The sequence below is a fragment of the Vulpes vulpes genome, chromosome 15, assembly GCF_048418805.1.
Source record: "Vulpes vulpes isolate BD-2025 chromosome 15, VulVul3, whole genome shotgun sequence".
In the NCBI taxonomy this organism is placed as follows: Eukaryota; Metazoa; Chordata; class Mammalia; order Carnivora; family Canidae; genus Vulpes; species Vulpes vulpes.
Genome location: NC_132794.1, coordinates 70,599,461 through 70,617,850, shown reverse-complemented (window position 1 = coordinate 70,617,850; position 18,390 = coordinate 70,599,461). Strand labels below are relative to the sequence as shown.

The window sequence follows — 18,390 nt, the reverse complement described above, 5'->3', positions numbered from 1 at the left end:
GACTGCCCAGTAAAATAGTTTTGTTTTGTTTTTAAGATTTCATTTATTTATTCATAGAGACACACTGAGAAAGAGAGGCAGAGACAGACAGAGGGAAAAGCAGGCTCCATGCAGGGAGCCCGACATGGGATTTAATCCCTGGTCTCCAGGATCACACCCCAGGCTGCAGGTGGCACTAAACCGCTGCGCCCCGGAGGCTGCCCCGGTAAAATAGTTTTTTAACAGAACTTTCTTTGCTTTCAATGTCAAATTGACACTCATTTAGGATTTTTCTCTCCCGTCAATATTTTTGAAATCAAACTCTATACCACATATACAGATTTAAAATGCAAAGACATTTTAATGAAATGTTTTTGCTTTTCTGGTTTTAGGACTAATCTGACCTATTAAGTGGACTACAGAAGGTAGAAAGGAAATTAAAGACTTGCATTACTCCATAACATCTGGTAAACCTCTTGCCTGATTAATGAAAAATAATTCATATTCCAAATGTATTAAATCAACATTTCTGTTGTAGAAAAAACTGAAACATACATAATACATTACAAAGTATTTGGAGGGAATACAAAGTGAACATACTACCTTACAAAGGACTCCATCAGCACACTTCACTTGAAATGCACCTGGCTGCAGGTAACCAGGTTAGTAAAGAAGATCCTTTCTTCTAGGCTACCACTCAATGTTAATTCAGAAACATCTGTAACCAGACAGAGATCATAATTGCTTACCAGCCTGCTGGTCTACTAAATACTACTATATATTGCTGAATTTCATAATAATCCAGGGATAATTTAAATAAGATGTCTTCTACTTTGAATTTATAAGAAAAGCCAGCAGGGACAATTCCTTTAAATAGTAAACCCTCTGATGCACCGAAAACGTTGATTAAAGAAAATAAAAAACAGATTTTTAGAAATACTATATTCTTATTTTGGAAGTCTACTGCTTTATCTTTATGCCTCATCCACTATAGTTAAACTCTTTTTCCAATCTTAACATGTTTCAGAAAACAATTTCTACTTGAGATTTCTAGTCTTACGGCCAGACACATATGCATTTTTTCCTCTCCTGAAGACTGTTGTATTTAAAAAAAAGACGGTACAATGAACATTTAAATGAGATTATGTTTCCAGTCTTGTGGGGTCAATATTTTGGTTTCCACATTCTCACCATTACCAACAATCATTTGCGAAGTGCCTGCTGGGCAAGTACCACTTCTTCAGACACTGTTGTTCTCCCTCATTCGCTCGAAATCATTATTCTCTTTCCTGACATTTCTTCTCAAGTGTTCCTGCTTTTAATCTCAATGTTTTACTCAACAGTAACACATTAGATACCTTGAAAAGCTAGTAGTTGACCTAAGTGCTCAGTCCAATGAAGCAGAAAGTTAAACCTCTGAAATGCATATAATCTTTGGCAAAAATAAATCATGACTGGGCTTTAATATTTAAAATCAGGCCTTTGTTTGAATAGCCCATGAGGCTTACAAACGAGGGCCTCCTTCACCAGTCGGTCTTACTTTGGGCTGGAAGTGACTGAATAATTTCTAGATAAACACATCAAGAACGTAAAATGGGTAGAAGAGGTTATAAAGTTCTAGCTAAAATGCAGTATGAGCGCTTTTCCAAGCACATAAATATACAATTTCATAAGAATTCCTATTAAAAAAAAAGAATTCCCTATTTTCACAAGTCATTGAAACAATGCATCAATAAATTGTTTTAACTCTAAACATTCAAAGCAACTCACTCTTTTTTGAAGTAATCTTCATCAAAGAGCCTAGATGGTACATTTAATCTATTTCACTTATTCAGCAGCATTGAAAAAAAGGTGTTTAATCTTGCACGAATTTCCTCAAAGAACAGGTTTGATCTTTATGTTATAATAAAACTTACTTTAAAAATGGCATTTTCCAAAAATATATCACATATGCTCATAGCTTTAAAACTTTTTTAAATCATAAAATATAGGTCTTTTTAAAAACAAACCTGAAACAACTTATGCAGAGAAAACAAAATGCTTAAATTAGTGGTTCTCAAACTAGTTGCACAGTGGAATCACCTGGAGAACCTCAAAAATCACAGATGTCTAGGCGCTAGCTCCAGAGACTCTGATTTGCTTGGTCTTGGTATTAAGACTTTAAAAGCTCCCTAAATGATTTTAATGTTCACTCAAAGCTGAGAACAAGCCCTCCCCCCACTGCATGCCATACCTCCAGGTTAAAATTTCATTGTATCCTTCCAGATCTTTTCTTATGCCTCACTCTCCATATTTTTTCCAGGCTTTTGCTACTGTAAACAATATCACATTTGTTCATAGGTCTTTTTGTACATGTTGGGTTTTATGCATGGAATAAATCCCTACTAATAAAACTACAGGCCTACAAAACATATTTTAAAATTTTGGTGGGTATAGCTCTCCACAGAAGCTATACATCCTAACACGTCAACCAGCAATGTGTGAGGCTACTTGTTCACATTCTTGCCAGTATTGTGACACCAAACTTTTTGATCTTTGCTAATCTGACAGTTGAAAGAGAATATCTCTGGAATGTAAGTTTGCATTTCTCTTACCATAGCACCTGAGCACCTTTTATTCTGAAGATGACATCTGAAACTCCTTTTTGGTAAAATTTTCGTGTTACTTGCCCATTTTTCTATTGTGTTCTTAACGTATTTTTCTTACTATTTGAAACTTCTTTATATACCAGGCAATGTAGCCCCTTTTCTGAACATGAGCTGTAAAATTAATTTTCCTAGTTTATCATTTGTTTCACGCCTGGTATTTTTTGTCATGCAGACATTTTTCTAACTTTATATGGTTGACTTTCAAGCTCTATACCTTCCGTGTTTCATATCACACTTAGAAAAGACAGCATGATCTTCACTGATGGTTCTCAGGAAAATTATTCAGCTTCTTTCTTTCTTTCTTTTTTTTTTTTTTTTTAAATTATTCAGTTTCTTTAGGACTTTTATCATTCAGCCATATGAACAGAGAAGTTTCCATTGCGGTTGAGAGAAGTTTTCATTATGCTTGAATCAAAAAATATTTCGAGGAGAGAACAAACATTCTCTGGAAATAATTTTGCAAGGTATCATCTCTACAAGAGAACTATCTGTCTAGTTCTATAGTTCAACAACCAGCAGTGGTGGACTATAGGCTTTTGAAATCTTTTCAGATTCTGTCTTAAAACTGTCAGATTTGATTTTGGATAGTCCTCACGTTATCTGAAATGCAGCCATTTAAGATCTATACAAAGAGGACAGCACACTACAATCCTCATACATGACCATGACAGTTTTACAGGTGCTTGCTGAAGGAGAAATACTTGGAGCCACCTTATTACACCAGGGGCTCACACACATTCTCTGACTGAAATGGGCCATCTTTGATAGAATATTAGAAATATTAACCTTCTTTAAGCCCCTCAGAGCAGACATTAAGGCAGAAATATCATCACTGAGAGTAGTACACAAAAGAATGAGCTGGCATTTCAACTTTAAAATCTATTTTGACTCCCTGTATTCCATTGCTTGACCTCTTTTGATAAAAGGTTCCTCTATCCAGGATAATGAGAAAAAGTACTCTTCCAGGGATTTTTTCCCCCAGAGTATGTTTTACACTTAGAGTTCAGGAAAATTATTTAAAACAGAGTATGAGAGCTATCACAATGTACCAGTAAAGATTCAGTTTCTCTTCTACTGGAATAATTTAACTAGATGACAAACCATCTTTACCAGGTTTGTGGAAACTCAGATGGTCTACAGGTGCGCTGTCACTCAGTTGCCAAACTGTTTTCACCTTCTTCTGACCACCACTTATTTCCACTTTCCATTTCTGTGGCTTCTCACTAAGGAAGGGAAAACATCAAAGGAAGAAAAAAGTCCCAGTTATTTCCTTCCTTCTATACTCAATAGTGAAGTCCTATGTGAGAGGCATAGAGGAAGAAGAGACGGACAGGACACAATCCTAAATTTTGGGTTTTGAGTCAGAACTACCTAGCAGACATTGAAGTCAGGGACTCACATCTAACAGGCATTCAGAAACACGGCCCAAAGCTCCAGAGAAGCTAGAGATGCGAGTTGTGATCATCATTGGCCCAGAGGAAGCAAGGCCTTGAGTATGAATACAATGAGCCAGGAAAGACAGAAAGTAAGAAGAAAAAGAGGCAACAGTGGAGTTCTGGTGAAAACTCATACGAGAAGCAGGCAGTCTTGGAGGTGGACAAGAGAGATGGAATTAAAATTAAGACACAAGCTATGTCACAGAAATGAAGCAAGGGGATAGGTCCCAGAAAGGAATAATGTTAAATGCCTAACAGCCTTGTGAGTACTTACTTGTAAGGAGAATGAATTGGTGGGCCAGCTAATTACACAAGGGGCTAAAACACACTCTTTTACTAGAAAGTTGTCCCATGGATTTGGCAATTAGGAAGTCACTGGAGACCTCTGCCAGAGCAGTTTCAAAGAATGACAGGGTTTGGCCAGGAGGGAACCAAACTGAGGGAGGGTATAAACACAATAGCTTCAGTAGGAGAGAAATTTCAAGTACACTGCATGCAGAGGGGAGAGCTGAGGAGACCATCATTTGAGGCAATATCAAAGTCCATGTGGATGGCCAATCTGTGCCCTAAGCCTCACAGTCCCATACCTCCCCAATCCCAAGGCTTCTCTCGCTCCCACAGCCATAGCCTTGACTTTGTCATTATTACCCTGATCACTTCCTTTCCAATCTGTCATTTCCCTTCTGGCTATATTTTCTGCCCTATACTGTGAAAGAATTAGATTGAGAAAAAATGAAAGACTAGAGGCCCACTGGCAGAAAGAGAAAAGACAAAAGAAAGGTCTGGGAGAAGAAAGAGGGTGAACTATCAGATGATAGTCAAAGAGTGGGATAGAGATGATTAAGGTTTCAGAGGTGGAACAACTCTTGGTCATGAAATCCCCAGGGAAAGGACACAGAAATTGCCCAGGAATTATAGCCAGGCTTAAGACATAATTATTAAATTGCTGACCTTTGATACAAGCTTTTTACAGCAGTTGGTCTAACTGGCAGCTGAAAAACGTGTTGCTCATCAAGAGGATTTTGTCTGTAATATTTTATGCAGGATCTAAAACAAACAAAAACCAACAACAAAAAAAGGACCTCTTTTAGGAAAAAAGTCTCTTGGAGATAAAGGCTTTCTGATAATCTAAAGCTCATAAGCCAAACATTCCATTCAGTACCACCAACCAAAACAACAAAAGAATAATTTCAGGGACACGAAAGTAAATGAACAAAAAACAATGCCCCCTCCCACACAAAATTTAGGTTGTTTTTGACTTTGAAAGGAAATCTCATTCAACTTTTTTTTCCCCCAATTTTTAAAAATCAATAGAAGACATATTTCTCATAAAATATAATTAAGTTGAGCCAAAGTAAAGGAATGAGTGGGGAAAAAGAGGTATCAGTAAAAGAAAACCAAAAAGAAGCAAAAGAGAGACAAATATTTAGCCTCCATGGTTTTCAGACTCTGGGGAATTAAAGAGTTAACTCATTTACAGTATTCATCTCTAATGAAAATAAATCTTTTAGATTCTGTGAACAATTTCTAATTTTTCCCTTTACAACTGAGATAAATTCTGATTTCAGGAAAGGCCACAGTACATTTCCTTCTACAGGGAAAAAAAGTCAGCCCTTCCACCAGATTGTAAATTCACTCATTTCCAATTTAAGGCTTCAAATACACGTAAGACACCAGCAACCCACTTAAGAGGATCATTGCAAATTGTTTCTAGGCAAAGTTACCAGCAGAATCTCTAAAATAGAAATCTAATAATATTTGGTTCCATGCAACTACTACATGGAGATCTAGCAATCATTAGTTTGGCCCCAGTGTATAAGGAAAGAAAGGAGAAGAGTCACGACACCTACCTACTAGGTGTCAGGTACTTCATTCACATGAACATCATTAACCCGGACAACAAACACATGAGGTTACTAGTTCCTGTTTCTAGATGAGAAAACAAGAGGAAGCGAAAAGAAACTTCCTCAGAAAGTCGGAAAGTGTTAGAGCCAAGGGTTGAACCGGAGTCCTGAATCCAAAGTCTTTCCCTTACTCCAACACGGACTGAGAAGCATTCTGCTACTGTGAAGACAGGCTGTACCGATTCTAGTCTAACTGGTAATAAAAACTGCACATATTTTGGCTCCAGCTGTTTCACAAGAGAATACATGTTTATGTGAAGGGAACAAGAGAGCAATACTTACTGTGTTAAAGCAAAGAGGAGCTCGTGTTGGGGTTTAATGAAAAGCTTGCAACTGACTAATATTTCTAGAATATGGTGGAGTTTTTGAACACGACACACTTGTTCTTGTATATCTACTGATGGAGTAATGAAATATTCCTGGAATGAAAAACAGTACAAGCAAAATAGGGAGTTAAAGAACAAGAACCAACTTCAGAAAGATTGCTATGCTTGCTAAACCTCAACTAGGCCTGATTAATAGGAAAAAAAAAAATTGAGGCAGCCAGATAGAGTTTATCACTCTTCAGTGCTATTCTTCAGACTAAATCATGAGCAAAGTTGTCACTGAGAATGTTCTCAGCAAACCATTACATTCTCTGGTCAAAACAAATCTGAGAACTGCCTTACCAAGGAGGCCTGAGTGGATAACTAATACCACGCACCAAGCTCTCCAGATGGAATGACTGGCAAATCCACAAGATAACTCTTAACTTCAATACCCTTGCCAGGCTGACAGAAGTGTCAACCTCTAAAAATAAGTTAACAAGTACAAAGAAATCAATCAAGTGTATTGATAAGGTTCCAGTCACATCAATTATTGGTAGATTGGTACAACCCTTTAAAAAAATAAAACTTGGCAATGTATGTCAAGCATCAAAAAATGCTCAGACCTAATACTATTTCTGAGAACACATCCTAAGGAAATCATCCATGGTAAATATGGTAGGTGGGATTCTGTGATGGCCCCCAAATTCCCACTGCCTAAACTACACATCCCATATAATCCCTTCCCCTTCACTGAGGTCAGAACTTGTGAATACGATGGGCTGTTACTTCCATGATAAGGTTACTAATTGACAGCTTTGAATTAATCAAAAGGGAGATTATCACCTGGTCATCATCACTACAACCTACCTAATCAGGTGAGCCTTTTAAGAGAAAGTGAAGTATTAGAGATGCTCTCCTGTTGGCTCTGAAGAAACAAACTGCCTGCCACGTTGGAGAGAATGCCACATGGCAAGGACCCACAAGCAAACCCTAAGACCTGAGACTGGCTCTGGACCAATAGCTAGCAAGAAATTGGGCACATTGGTTATCAGGCTACAAGGAAATGAATTCTGCCAACAACAAATGAGGGAACTTAGACTATCTTTCCCTAGTCAAGCTGACACCTTGATTTAGCCTTGTGAAACCCTAAAGCAGAGGACCCAGCTAAAATGTGCCCAATGCCCAACCCAGGGAAACTGGGATGTAATAAATCTGTGTTCATTTAAGCTTCTAAGTTTGCGGTACAGAAGCGCCCCCCCACCTTATCCAAGGTTCCACTTTCCATGGTTTCAGTCCTTCTGAAAGGTCAATAGTAGCCTAATGCTAGGTCACAGTGCCTGCATCACTTACCTCCCTCAATCTCATCAGCATTTTATCATGTTCCAACATCACAATAAGGGTGAGTACAGTAAGATATTGCAAGAATGACAGAGACCACATCATTCTTTTATTACAGTATATTATAATTGTTCTATTTTTAGTTATTGCTGTTAATCTCTGTGCCCGAACTTTAGGATAGGTAAGTGTGTATAGGAAAAGACACAGTAGGGATCCCTGGGTGGCGCAGTGGCTTGGCGCCTGCCTTTGGCCCAGGGCACGATCCTGGAGACCCGGGATGGAGTCCCACATCGGGCTCCCGGATCATGGAGCCTGCTTCTCCCTCTGCCTGTGTCTCTGCCTCCCTCTCTCTCTCTCTCTCTCTCTCTCTCTCTCTCTGTGACTATCATAAATAAAAAGATAAAAATAAATAAAAAATAAATAAAAAAAGGAAAAGACACAGTATATATAAGATTCAGTATTGCCCATGGTATTCCCCACAGATAGGTGGGGACTACTGTAATTTGTTATGCAGTAACAGAAAACAAATACAGTAAGGGAAAAGCATCAGAATTGTTTGAAGTAGGAGATGATTTGTTTTAAAACACATAATCTTGAGCTGCAGGTCTATGGAATCTCTGAGGCCCAGGAATTAGCAATTCAATAAGCCTTCAAGGAGCCTCCAAGTATAAGGACTATTGTGTTAAAAGTTTGGAGTCAAATCATATTAAAATAAAAATAGGCAAATGAAATGACTGGGGGGGATTCATGAAAATAAAAAGTACTTTATCTGGTTATTTATTGGTTTGTCTACTTATCTGTTCTCTAGGTCCTAGGAGAGAGGCTAGCATGGAATAAGTATTTAGTATCTGCAGGTAGAATGAATTAAGAAAAAAAAAAAAAAACCCACTAACTTTAGAATAAAAAACCAACTCACCAAATGATTTAAAGATGCAAGTTCCTGACCTAGTAAGAAAAAACACATAAATGCAAATAAGCTTTATTAGGTATTGTCAATTACTTGTTAAGGAACCTAAGTAAAATTTTTCAGAGTTCATATACAAAAAAGATGCTCAAGCTAAATAGTTACTCAGAAATGGCCAAGTTTTCTGGCATGTTACACCACAAATACATATTAATACTATTCTAAAATGATCACAGCTTGCCTCTAATAAAAACAACTAAGTGTTGGGTGGTAAGACAGTATCCCACAAAGAAGTTTTTTTTATTTACTACACTAACCTCGTAGATCTCAAAATGTTTGAACTCAAAACACAAGCAAACAAAAACTAGAGTCATATTTAATCAAATATCTTTATCAAGAAGGAAATTGAGTGCCAGAGTACAGAAGCGCTGGTCTCACAGTGTGATTCATAGGCAAAGTCAGCGCTATAAATGACTAGGGCCGGGAACCCTGGGTGGCACAGCAGTTTAGCGCCTGCCTTTGGCCCAGGGCGCGATCCTGGAGACCCGGGATCGAATCCCAGGTCAGGCTCCTGGTGCATGGAGCCTGCTTCTCCCTCTGCCTGTGTCTCTGCCTTTCTCTCTCTCTCTGTGACTATCATAAATAAAAATTAAAAAAAAAAAAAAAAAAATGACTAGGGCCAAGTAGGAAGAAAAAGCCTGTGAATATCTATGGCTGACGACTGTGAAGTGCTTTTTAATTTTTTGAGCTGAGAAAGGAACTCACCTATGAAGAAACTGATAAAATCTTTCTTTAGTTTGTCCAGACCAATTTCCAAAAGCATCGTAACTGGAATAGTCCCACTGAGAGTAACTGTGTCCATGGTTCCGTGATAAGACTGATGAATAAGCTTACTTAATAAACTGTTACTTCCACTGTGGAGCTAGAAATTTAAAAAAAAGAAAAAATTATAAAGCCATAAATGAAAATATAAACAAATCCAATAAACAAAACAGAAGCAAACTATATTAGCTATGAACTAAAAATTATAAGCTTGCATATTTAGTCTAATACCAACAATTACTTGAATAAAAATTAAAAGTTTGAACTTATGTCTAAGTTACAAACATGGCAGTTCCTGAAGTGTCATTCCTATAGCATTTGCTTTAGGCCAAGGCAACTATGAAGAGTTTCAATTTATCATCTCCCAGATACAATTCCACCAAAAAAGAAGACAGAGTTGATCCTCTGAAGCTTTGTAACCAGGACCTCTTTTCTCCTAGCTGATTAAGGGCTACTGGGCATCTTTCCCAACTGAGTATACTCAGTATACTCAGATACTGAGTATCTTCCTCTGCACAGAACATCTGCTACTGTGGGCCAACTCCCTTCCTCAGTGGTCTCTACGGTGGTTTTCACATGTGTCAAAAGGAGTTCCTTGGCTACAATATCTAACTAGATCTACAATATCTAACTAGATCTGCAAATCAAGAACTGTGAACTTATAGATCTAACACATGTACCAAATGTTAAACACTTCATTCTAAAAATACCTAAATATTGGGCATTTTCTATGTCTATTAGACTAATATGTCCAATAGACTAATGTCTATTATCTCTAGTCTCCATCATAACCTTCTGCATTTCCCTTGTTTTAATAAAAACAATTTCTGGGTTGTCTGCACTCATTGCACATGGCAGGGATATACTCGCAAACATCTCACAAACACAGAAAGCTGCATGAGAAAATCCCCTGCGGCTGAGGTTAAAATGCCTATAGTCGCCACTGCCCAGTGAGGAGCAACACTGACATGCCTTCATTTGCACTGGATCTTTGTGCAGACCCATGAAGGTTTCTAAGTTTTGGAGTCGTGAATTGGCAGCTACCATACTTTAAAGAATTCCCATGAAATGAAGAATTTTTTAGTTTCTAGTTTTTTACTTACCTTTTTCTTGACTGTAAAAGCACAAGTTCATTATGAAATATCCATAAAGTATAAAAATGTAGGATGCAGTTGAAAAAACTCACTTGTAACCTTAGCACTAGAAGCAACTGCTGTAACATTTTGGGATATTTCCAGGTTTTTCTCTCCAAAATTTACTTTCTTCATGCAATAGTGTATAGTCCTTTCTTTTTACTGCAGATTGTAAGCATTTCTCCACATCATCCATCAGCATCATTTTCAGCAACGATTACATATGCCATTATGTGGCCATATCATTAACCCATGAACAGGGGAAATTTAGGTCGTTTATAATTTTTTGCTACTATAAATGAGGCTGTGGGGACTATTCTAATATAGAAAATCTTAATACGTATTCCTGTGTATAAGCTTAGGGTAGATCCTAAGAAAAAAATAATAATTCAAAGGGCATGCATGATACGTTTGAGGACCTCAATACATTATTCAAAATTGCTTTCCAGAGATTATCCCAATTTGTACTATCAGTAGTATATGAGAATAATCATTCAGAGCAACAATGGTGACAATACTATTTCACAAATACTGAACACTTAATTATGAGCTAGGTGCTTTACATGAATTAAATTATTTATCACTAAACACCATTATGAGGTAGGTACTTTTCCTACCCCTACTGTATAGATGAGGAAGCTGGAGCAAAGAGACATAAAGAATTGTTTACACAGCTAGGAAAGCAGCAGGGCTGGATTCAAACTTAGGCAATCTGTTCCCAGGCCTATGCCTTAACCTTCAGAGCCATGCCAATTAAAAAGTGTTCTAACTGGGGATCCCTGGGTGGCGCAGTGGTTTAGCGCCTGCGTTTGGCCCAGGGCGCGATCCTGGAGACCTGGGTTCGAATCCCACGTCGGGCTCCCGGTGCATGGAGCCTGCCTCTCCCTCTGCCTGTGTCTCTGCCTCTCTCTCTCTGTGTGTGTGTGACTATCATAAATAAATAAAAAATTATTAAAAAAAAAAAAAAAAAGTGTCCTAACTAACACTACTAAACCTACCCATGGCTGTATATCACCACGTTGCAGACTCTGGATGATCAGTGTGAAACACTTCACCAAGTCTTGGTATGAAACCACACCTTGGAAAACAAGTCAGTCCAACATTACATTCATGGTATTTCTGCAGATCAGATATATCATCAAAATTAAGGATACACAAATAAGTAGAAGACAGTACCTGTACTTCTGGGTGGGGAGAAGGGGAAAGAAATTCAAGCCAAAAAGAAAAAAATTAACACACCCTCTACAGTAAGAGAGTAAACTCACTGTCACAAAATAATACATAATAATATTATAATAATATAATAATAATAATAATAATAATAATAATAATATTAAGGACTATCTTTTCCTCTTCCTAATAGTTATAATTCCACTAAAGTATAGGTTTTGGTTCATATAAATATTAACATAAAAACCATCTATGTCTTATATTCAAGGCAAGAGAAAAGAATAGACTCTAGGAATTATCTTGCCTTAGTACAGTTCTTGAGTAGAATGTGCTAATACCTCACTAGAAATGAATTTGAGAAGATACGAACCAACCCTCCACACAAGACTAGTAGTACACTTAGTCCTATATTATTTTCAAAGACTTAAAAGTAAACCTAACCAATGGCAGGAAACATTTATTTCACAATCATGACAGACACCTACTACCACTCATTTTGAACCACAGCTGCTCAGCAAAGTCAAGATCCCCCCGTACAGTGAAGAGACACTCAATGGAGCGGTCAACTGCAGCACTGTCATGTTTCACTGTCTGAAAAAAGAGCGTCATAGAATACTCAGTTTATTAAAAAAGAAAAGAAATAGTTCAAAGCCAGTGAGCTTTCAAATGCTGCTCCAAGAATATGGGATCCACAGATGGAAACAAATTTTTTACAATCTCGCTCACTGATGAGGAGACACAAAATGAACTGGACCCTTAAAATTGTTGTAAAAGTGTGATGCCTCAAAGCAAGCATTGAACTTTCCTTCAATGCAAAAATACTTAATTAAATGACATTTGTCTCCATTTTCCTATTTTATCAAATGACAACCTATTTAGTTTAATGATACCAGGAAAGGCATACTATCATACCATTTTATAGTATATTAGTATAATACAAGCATCTTATAGCATATGGACATAGTCATTTCTGCTTCTCTGCAGTTGATCAATTAATAATACATATGTATTAGTTCTCTTCAAAAGCATTTATTAGTTCTTAAGGATAATAATCACCAGTGTTGACATAAAAGACCAACAAAAAACTACCTTCAAAATGCTACTTTGGCTGTACCCGATCCAGCTGAAATGGTATGACATGAACAATAGCCATAAAACCAAATTTTAAAGCTATTTCAGGGCACAGTTCTGATAAGAATTACTTACCTCTGTGTCTGTCTTTGTAGAATCACCAAATCCATCCAGCTTATTTAAGTCTAGAAAGTAGCAAAAGCTTATTAACTCTACATCCTATTTTTCTGCTTTCTAAATTATTTCCTGGACGGGGGGTGGGGGTGACTGGGTGACGGCACTGAGGGGGGCACTTGATGGGATGAGCACTGGATGTTATGCTATATGTTGGCAAATTGAACTCCAATAAAAATAAATTAATTGATAATAAAAATAAATAAATAATTTCCATCCCAGTCCTGTTTTCAAAAGGTAAATAAGGACAGTAGAAGTACAACCAGGGATTTTAACAAATTATTAGCTCTCTAATGGAAGTTATGATAAACATCTACCAAGCAGGGGTGTGGAGATAACTGAGATACAGTGAGAGCCCATGACACACAATGTTGGGCACATGGTAGGTGCTCAAAGTTTCTGTTCCATCCCTCTTTTCCTATTATCTCAAATACAGCTGTGGTATGTAATACAGAGCATGAGTTAGGAAAACAAAGACCATTCAGAAATTCTTGCACAAGTTCAACAGCAGATTTTACTTCCAGAGGCTCAGGCCATTCAGATACACCAGTCCTCAAACCATCAGCCAAAACCTAAGAGAGATTTAAAAAAAGAAAAAGAAAAAGAAAAAAAATTTTTTTAGAAAAAAAAAAAAAAATCAGTAAGAATGTATGTGATATTAGTCATTATAACATTTCTTGAATGTTTAACCACATGACAAGAACAGTTCTAAGTGTTTTATATGTAGTATGGTATTTAATCCTCACAAAACCCCTATCAGGCAGATATTACCATCATCCCCCTTCCACTAAGGCCAAGAAAGGTGAAGTAACTTGCACAAGGTCACACGTTACTGACAGCGCAAAGACATCACCTAGCAGTCTGATACCAAATATGGTGTTCTAACGATGATGCCACATGCATAAGTGCTACTGAGGATTACAGACTAATGAGACTGCTTTGAAGATGCTTGTAATTTTGGATAAAAAGGACTGACAAACCAGGTGCAAAAATCAGGGAACAAAAATGTGAAACTGAATGGAAGTTTATATACAAATAATATAAATGTATAGGCTTATACATACAATATCTCCACTAAAGGAAAGGGAGATTGGAATAGCCAGGGGAACAAGGTGAAACATCAGCGGAATTCAAATGTGGGCACCATGAGCAGCAGAGCAGGGAAGAGGCATGGAATAAGATGAAGAGGGTTGGGGCAAGGTCCAGCCATGGTGGAAATACAGATACAGATCTTAAAACTTATAAAGATTTTTTTATTTCAAATGAAAGACAACAGGCATTGTCGATTTTCTGGCAGGAAAATGACATGATCAATTAGTTAAGAATTCGTGTCAGAAATACCTAGGATGAAAAAGGGAAAGCAGAGGGAAAGGGAAAGCAGAGGGAAAGGGAAAGCAGAGGGAAAGGGAAAGCAGAGGGAAAGGGAAAGCAGAAGGAAAGGGAAAGCAGAAGGAAAGGGAAAGCAGAAGGAAAGGGGGAAAGGGAAAGGGGGAAAGGGAAGGAAAGAAAGAAATATCTAGGATGGATTCTAAGGAAAAGAGAAAGTACAATGTTTTTTTAACAGAGGTGATAATCATTTTCCACCTCCAAGGAGTCTTTGGAAAAATGTGCAGATAGTTTTTGGTGTCACAATGATTGGGGGCACAAGGGCACGTTGAGCATTTAGTTTGGTAGGACCAAGGATGCGAAGTGTCCTGCAATGTGTACAAGGTCCCAAAGCAAGAAGAATGGTCCTGCTTAAAATGCTCATTATGTCCCTGTTGAGAAACAAATGACCATTAGAGTGGTCCAGGAAGTAGGTGATAAGGACTTTAACTAAGATAGGCAGACAATCAGAAAAGGGGGAAAAGAAGTTTATTAGAGAGAGGGAATGAGAAAGGGAGATGTGGAAAAAATAAAAGAAAAAAATCTTAATCCCCATACAGGGAACTGAATTTGGGAGATATTATGGCCACGTGCACATCCAAGATTCTGTGAATTTATAAGGGACATTATAACAACATAAGGACTTTCAAGTCAGACAGGCATGCATTTGAATGACAGACATTCATCTGAATCAGGTCTTCCACTCTGTAATTGCTGATGTCTTCAGCAAAATAACTGTGCCATCCAGCACCACACTTAGTACATGATGGCAGCTTCTAGTTGTGGTAGTTAGTGGTGGTGGTAGAAATAGTTCTTACTAAACTAAAATAGAAGGTTCCTACCCTGGGAAATTGAAGGAATTGTGGAACCACATACGGAAATGGGCCGGGGGGTGGGTGGGTTCTGAGGGGATCTAGTCTGGAGGAGATCTCAAGTTTCAGTTTGGAAATACTGAGTTTGAGGCAACAACAGTCTACTCAATCGGGAAATAATCTGGTGGAAGTGAAAAGGAAGGGAAATGGCATCAGCTACAAGACAAGAGTCTGGAGTTCCCTTATAAAGGCATTAGTCAAATCACTGAATGACAAGCTCTCTGCCAAGGTGTGGAGAGAGAAGAGCAGAGACTTGAGGATAGAAGTATGATGGAATCCCAAAGGAAGGGTCCCAAAAGAAGAGCTTTCCAGAAAGAAAGGTGAGAAAAAAATACAAGTTTTATATGAACAGAGAAATAATAATAGGAGGTAAAAGTATTAGAAATGCTTGGTATCGTGTTCGGCAGCTCCTCAAAAGCTTAAACACAGAGTTATCACACTGACCCAGCAACTCCATTCAAAAGATGTGAAAACCTATGTCCCACAAAACTTTTACAAGACTGTTCACAGCAACATTATTCATAATAGTCAAAAAGTAGAAACAACAGAAACGTCACCAGCTGATGAGTGGATCAACACAATGTGGGATAGCTATACAATGGAATGCTGTTCGCCAATGAAAAGGAGCAAAGTACTACAAAAAGTAACATTAATCAGTGGCTGCCAGTTGCTGGTGAGGGTGGGAGGTGACTGCCAATGGGTACAGGGTTCCTTCTGGGATGATGAAAATGGACTAAAATTATGTATGGCCACGGCTGTACAACTCTGCAAGTATATTAAAAACTACTGAATTGTGCACTTGAAATAAGTGAATTTTATGGGATATAATTTATATCTCAATAAAGCTGTTTTAAAAAAAAGCAAATAGGGCAGTGACTGGATATAAATGGCTCTCTATGCCAGGCTAAGACATTTAGAATTTCTACTGCATTAAAATGAGGCACCCCCTTGAGATTCAATTTGTAGAAAAGAGTAAAACTCACTGAAACATAAAAGTCTTGAAACACATGCTCACTAATATTTAGCGGGAATCAATATCCCAGTTATTAAGAAGCAGATTATACATGACTATGGAATAAATTGGCAGCTGACCCACCTAAAAAGAATAGAAATGAAATATGACTAGAAACCAAATATTCCAGTAAAAAGCTGGAAGAAGTGTAGCTCTTAACTAAAGCTCCCTATGATTATAAGGACAACTGTAAAATTACACTGGCCAAATTGCCAAGAGTTATCGACTGAATACATGACAGTTGGAACAAATTTGAACACAAAACTAAACATCAATGATGTCAGCAAACATTTTTATGAAAATATAGAATTTAATGCAAGTTACAAATTCCAGAAGGATACTCACAAGGAGAAATTTCAGTTCTCTCTGAAGATGATTCAAAGGACCTCTGGGCTCTCCCGACTCCACTTTAAGGTTCTAAAAAGTTCCCAAAGTCAGTTTTTACTGGTAATTCCATCTTCTCTGCATAACGGTCACAGTTACTTGTATTTTAAATTGCCCACACGTTAAAAAATATATTTCATAAAGCCCTAATGAGCTAAAATAGGTAGGGTAATATTGTTTTTAAAAGATTTTATTTATTTACAGATAAAGAGAGAGAGGGAAGGAGGGGGCAAGCACAAGGAAGGGGAGCAGCAGGCAGAAGGAGAGGGATAAGCCAGCTCCCCAAAGAGCAGGGAGCCCGATGAGGGATTCAATCCCAGGACCCTGGGGTCATGACCTGAACCAAAGGCAGATGCTTAATGACTGAGCCACCCAGGTGCCCTGGTAATACTGCATTTAGAACCTCATACCCCCCCCCCCCCCAAAAAAAAGAACCTCATACCCAGAGACATCACAGATCCTGTCCATCCCAATACAGTAATCTAAACTCATGCCTCCAACCTCTCTCTCTACCATTACTGTACCTACGTAGAACTGCTCTCCTCATGCCCTCTCCTGTCCTTTCCCACTGAATTTCCAAAAGGCAAGTAGGAGAACTTAAGATGTAAATAAATACATCTTAAGACCCAATGAAAAGCTCAGCATCACCACATACCAAAAATAACCACCCCCTAAAATATATTCAAGAGACTCCTTCTAACTAAACCAACAGTATGCTGTCTTAGCCAGAGGTCAAAGTTTTAGGAACCTCCTAAAACCTTAAAAAATGGGGTAGGGGGGATAAAAGAGAAAAAAAAGGAAATGTCATTGTAAATAAATTCCTATTGCAGGAAAAGAAAAGCATTAAGAAAGTAAGTATCCATAACTCCACCAGCCTGAGGGAACCACTATTAACACTGTCTAGGCTTCTGTATACACAGTTTTCTTTTTTTTTTTTTTTCGTGTGTACACAGTTTTCAAAAACATAAATGAGATCCTATTATATATATAATTTTTTATATTTTCTTTTTGTTTGCATAATAAGCGTTTTTTATTATCATTAAAACACTTTAAATTATGATATTTAAAGAATATATAACATTTCATCAGGGAAATCTACATTAAGTATTTCCCTATTGAACATTCAGGTCTGTTTTAAATATTTTAGAAACACAATTATGACCACTGTATGTAACATCTGTGTACATATATTTTTGCTAGCAATTCCAATGAACTTAAGATAGATTCCTAGAAATGTAAAAATGTGAAAAACCTTAATAGTATAATGGTTCTTGATGTGTTGCCAATATCTGCCATCTTTTAAGAAGAGCAGAGATAAGTCACTTCGATAATTCCACTAGGGTCTCAACTCAAGAGAATTTATTAGTCACTAGAAAATTCTTAAGTTACATAATTGCCACTTTGGGCAACTGACAGTATCAGGTTACCTGGCCAAACCTCCACTGGCTGCCCTGGTGAGACTTCAGGGGTAAGCTAGGCCTCTCAGAGCTGTCCAGCAGGGCGGGGGCTGGAAGCATGCAGCACCAGCAATAAGCAAGTTAAAAGTAAATCCACACCGAATTAACACAAAATAGAATTCGCTCCTACCAGAGTTGCAGTTGAAGACAGCGGAGGGCTTTGAAGAATCTCATCCACAGGACTCCAGGAAATATCCAAAGTAATTGTAGTTTGTGATGCAGCAAGTGTGTCATCCAAGGCTGTGGACTTAAAGAGCTCATACTGGGCAAAGCCCCTGGTTGTTACCTGAAAAGAGCACATCCGGCCACCATTAGCGACTTTCACAGGGCCAGAGGTGCCCTTTATCAAAACTACTTTGGTTCTTTTCCCCGCAGAAGAAAAAGTGCCACACTTTTATCCCCAATGGAAAAGT

General features: G+C 37.8%; 1 protein-coding gene across 15 annotated transcripts in view; it reads right to left on the bottom strand.

The window, feature by feature from the left end:
* The window catches only part of ZWILCH (zwilch kinetochore protein), a 37,308-nt gene that overhangs the window by 2,335 nt on the left and 16,583 nt on the right, over window positions 1-18,390 (bottom strand). For all 15 annotated transcript variants that reach the window (XM_072738879.1, XM_026011165.2, XM_026011329.2 and 12 more), the window contains 12 exons: window positions 18,108-18,263; window positions 16,482-16,553; window positions 13,366-13,459; window positions 12,849-12,898; window positions 12,128-12,233; window positions 11,471-11,550; window positions 9,283-9,439; window positions 8,530-8,558; window positions 6,250-6,386; window positions 5,015-5,110; window positions 3,738-3,850; window positions 583-697 (listed from right to left, as the gene is read on the bottom strand). In XM_072738879.1, the coding sequence (XP_072594980.1) occupies window positions 609-697; window positions 3,738-3,850; window positions 5,015-5,110; window positions 6,250-6,386; window positions 8,530-8,558; window positions 9,283-9,439; window positions 11,471-11,550; window positions 12,128-12,233; window positions 12,849-12,898; window positions 13,366-13,459; window positions 16,482-16,553; window positions 18,108-18,263 (1,179 nt within the window). In that variant the 3' untranslated portion in view covers window positions 583-608. The remainder of the gene's footprint in view (window positions 1-582; window positions 698-3,737; window positions 3,851-5,014; window positions 5,111-6,249; window positions 6,387-8,529; window positions 8,559-9,282; window positions 9,440-11,470; window positions 11,551-12,127; window positions 12,234-12,848; window positions 12,899-13,365; window positions 13,460-16,481; window positions 16,554-18,107; window positions 18,264-18,390) is intronic.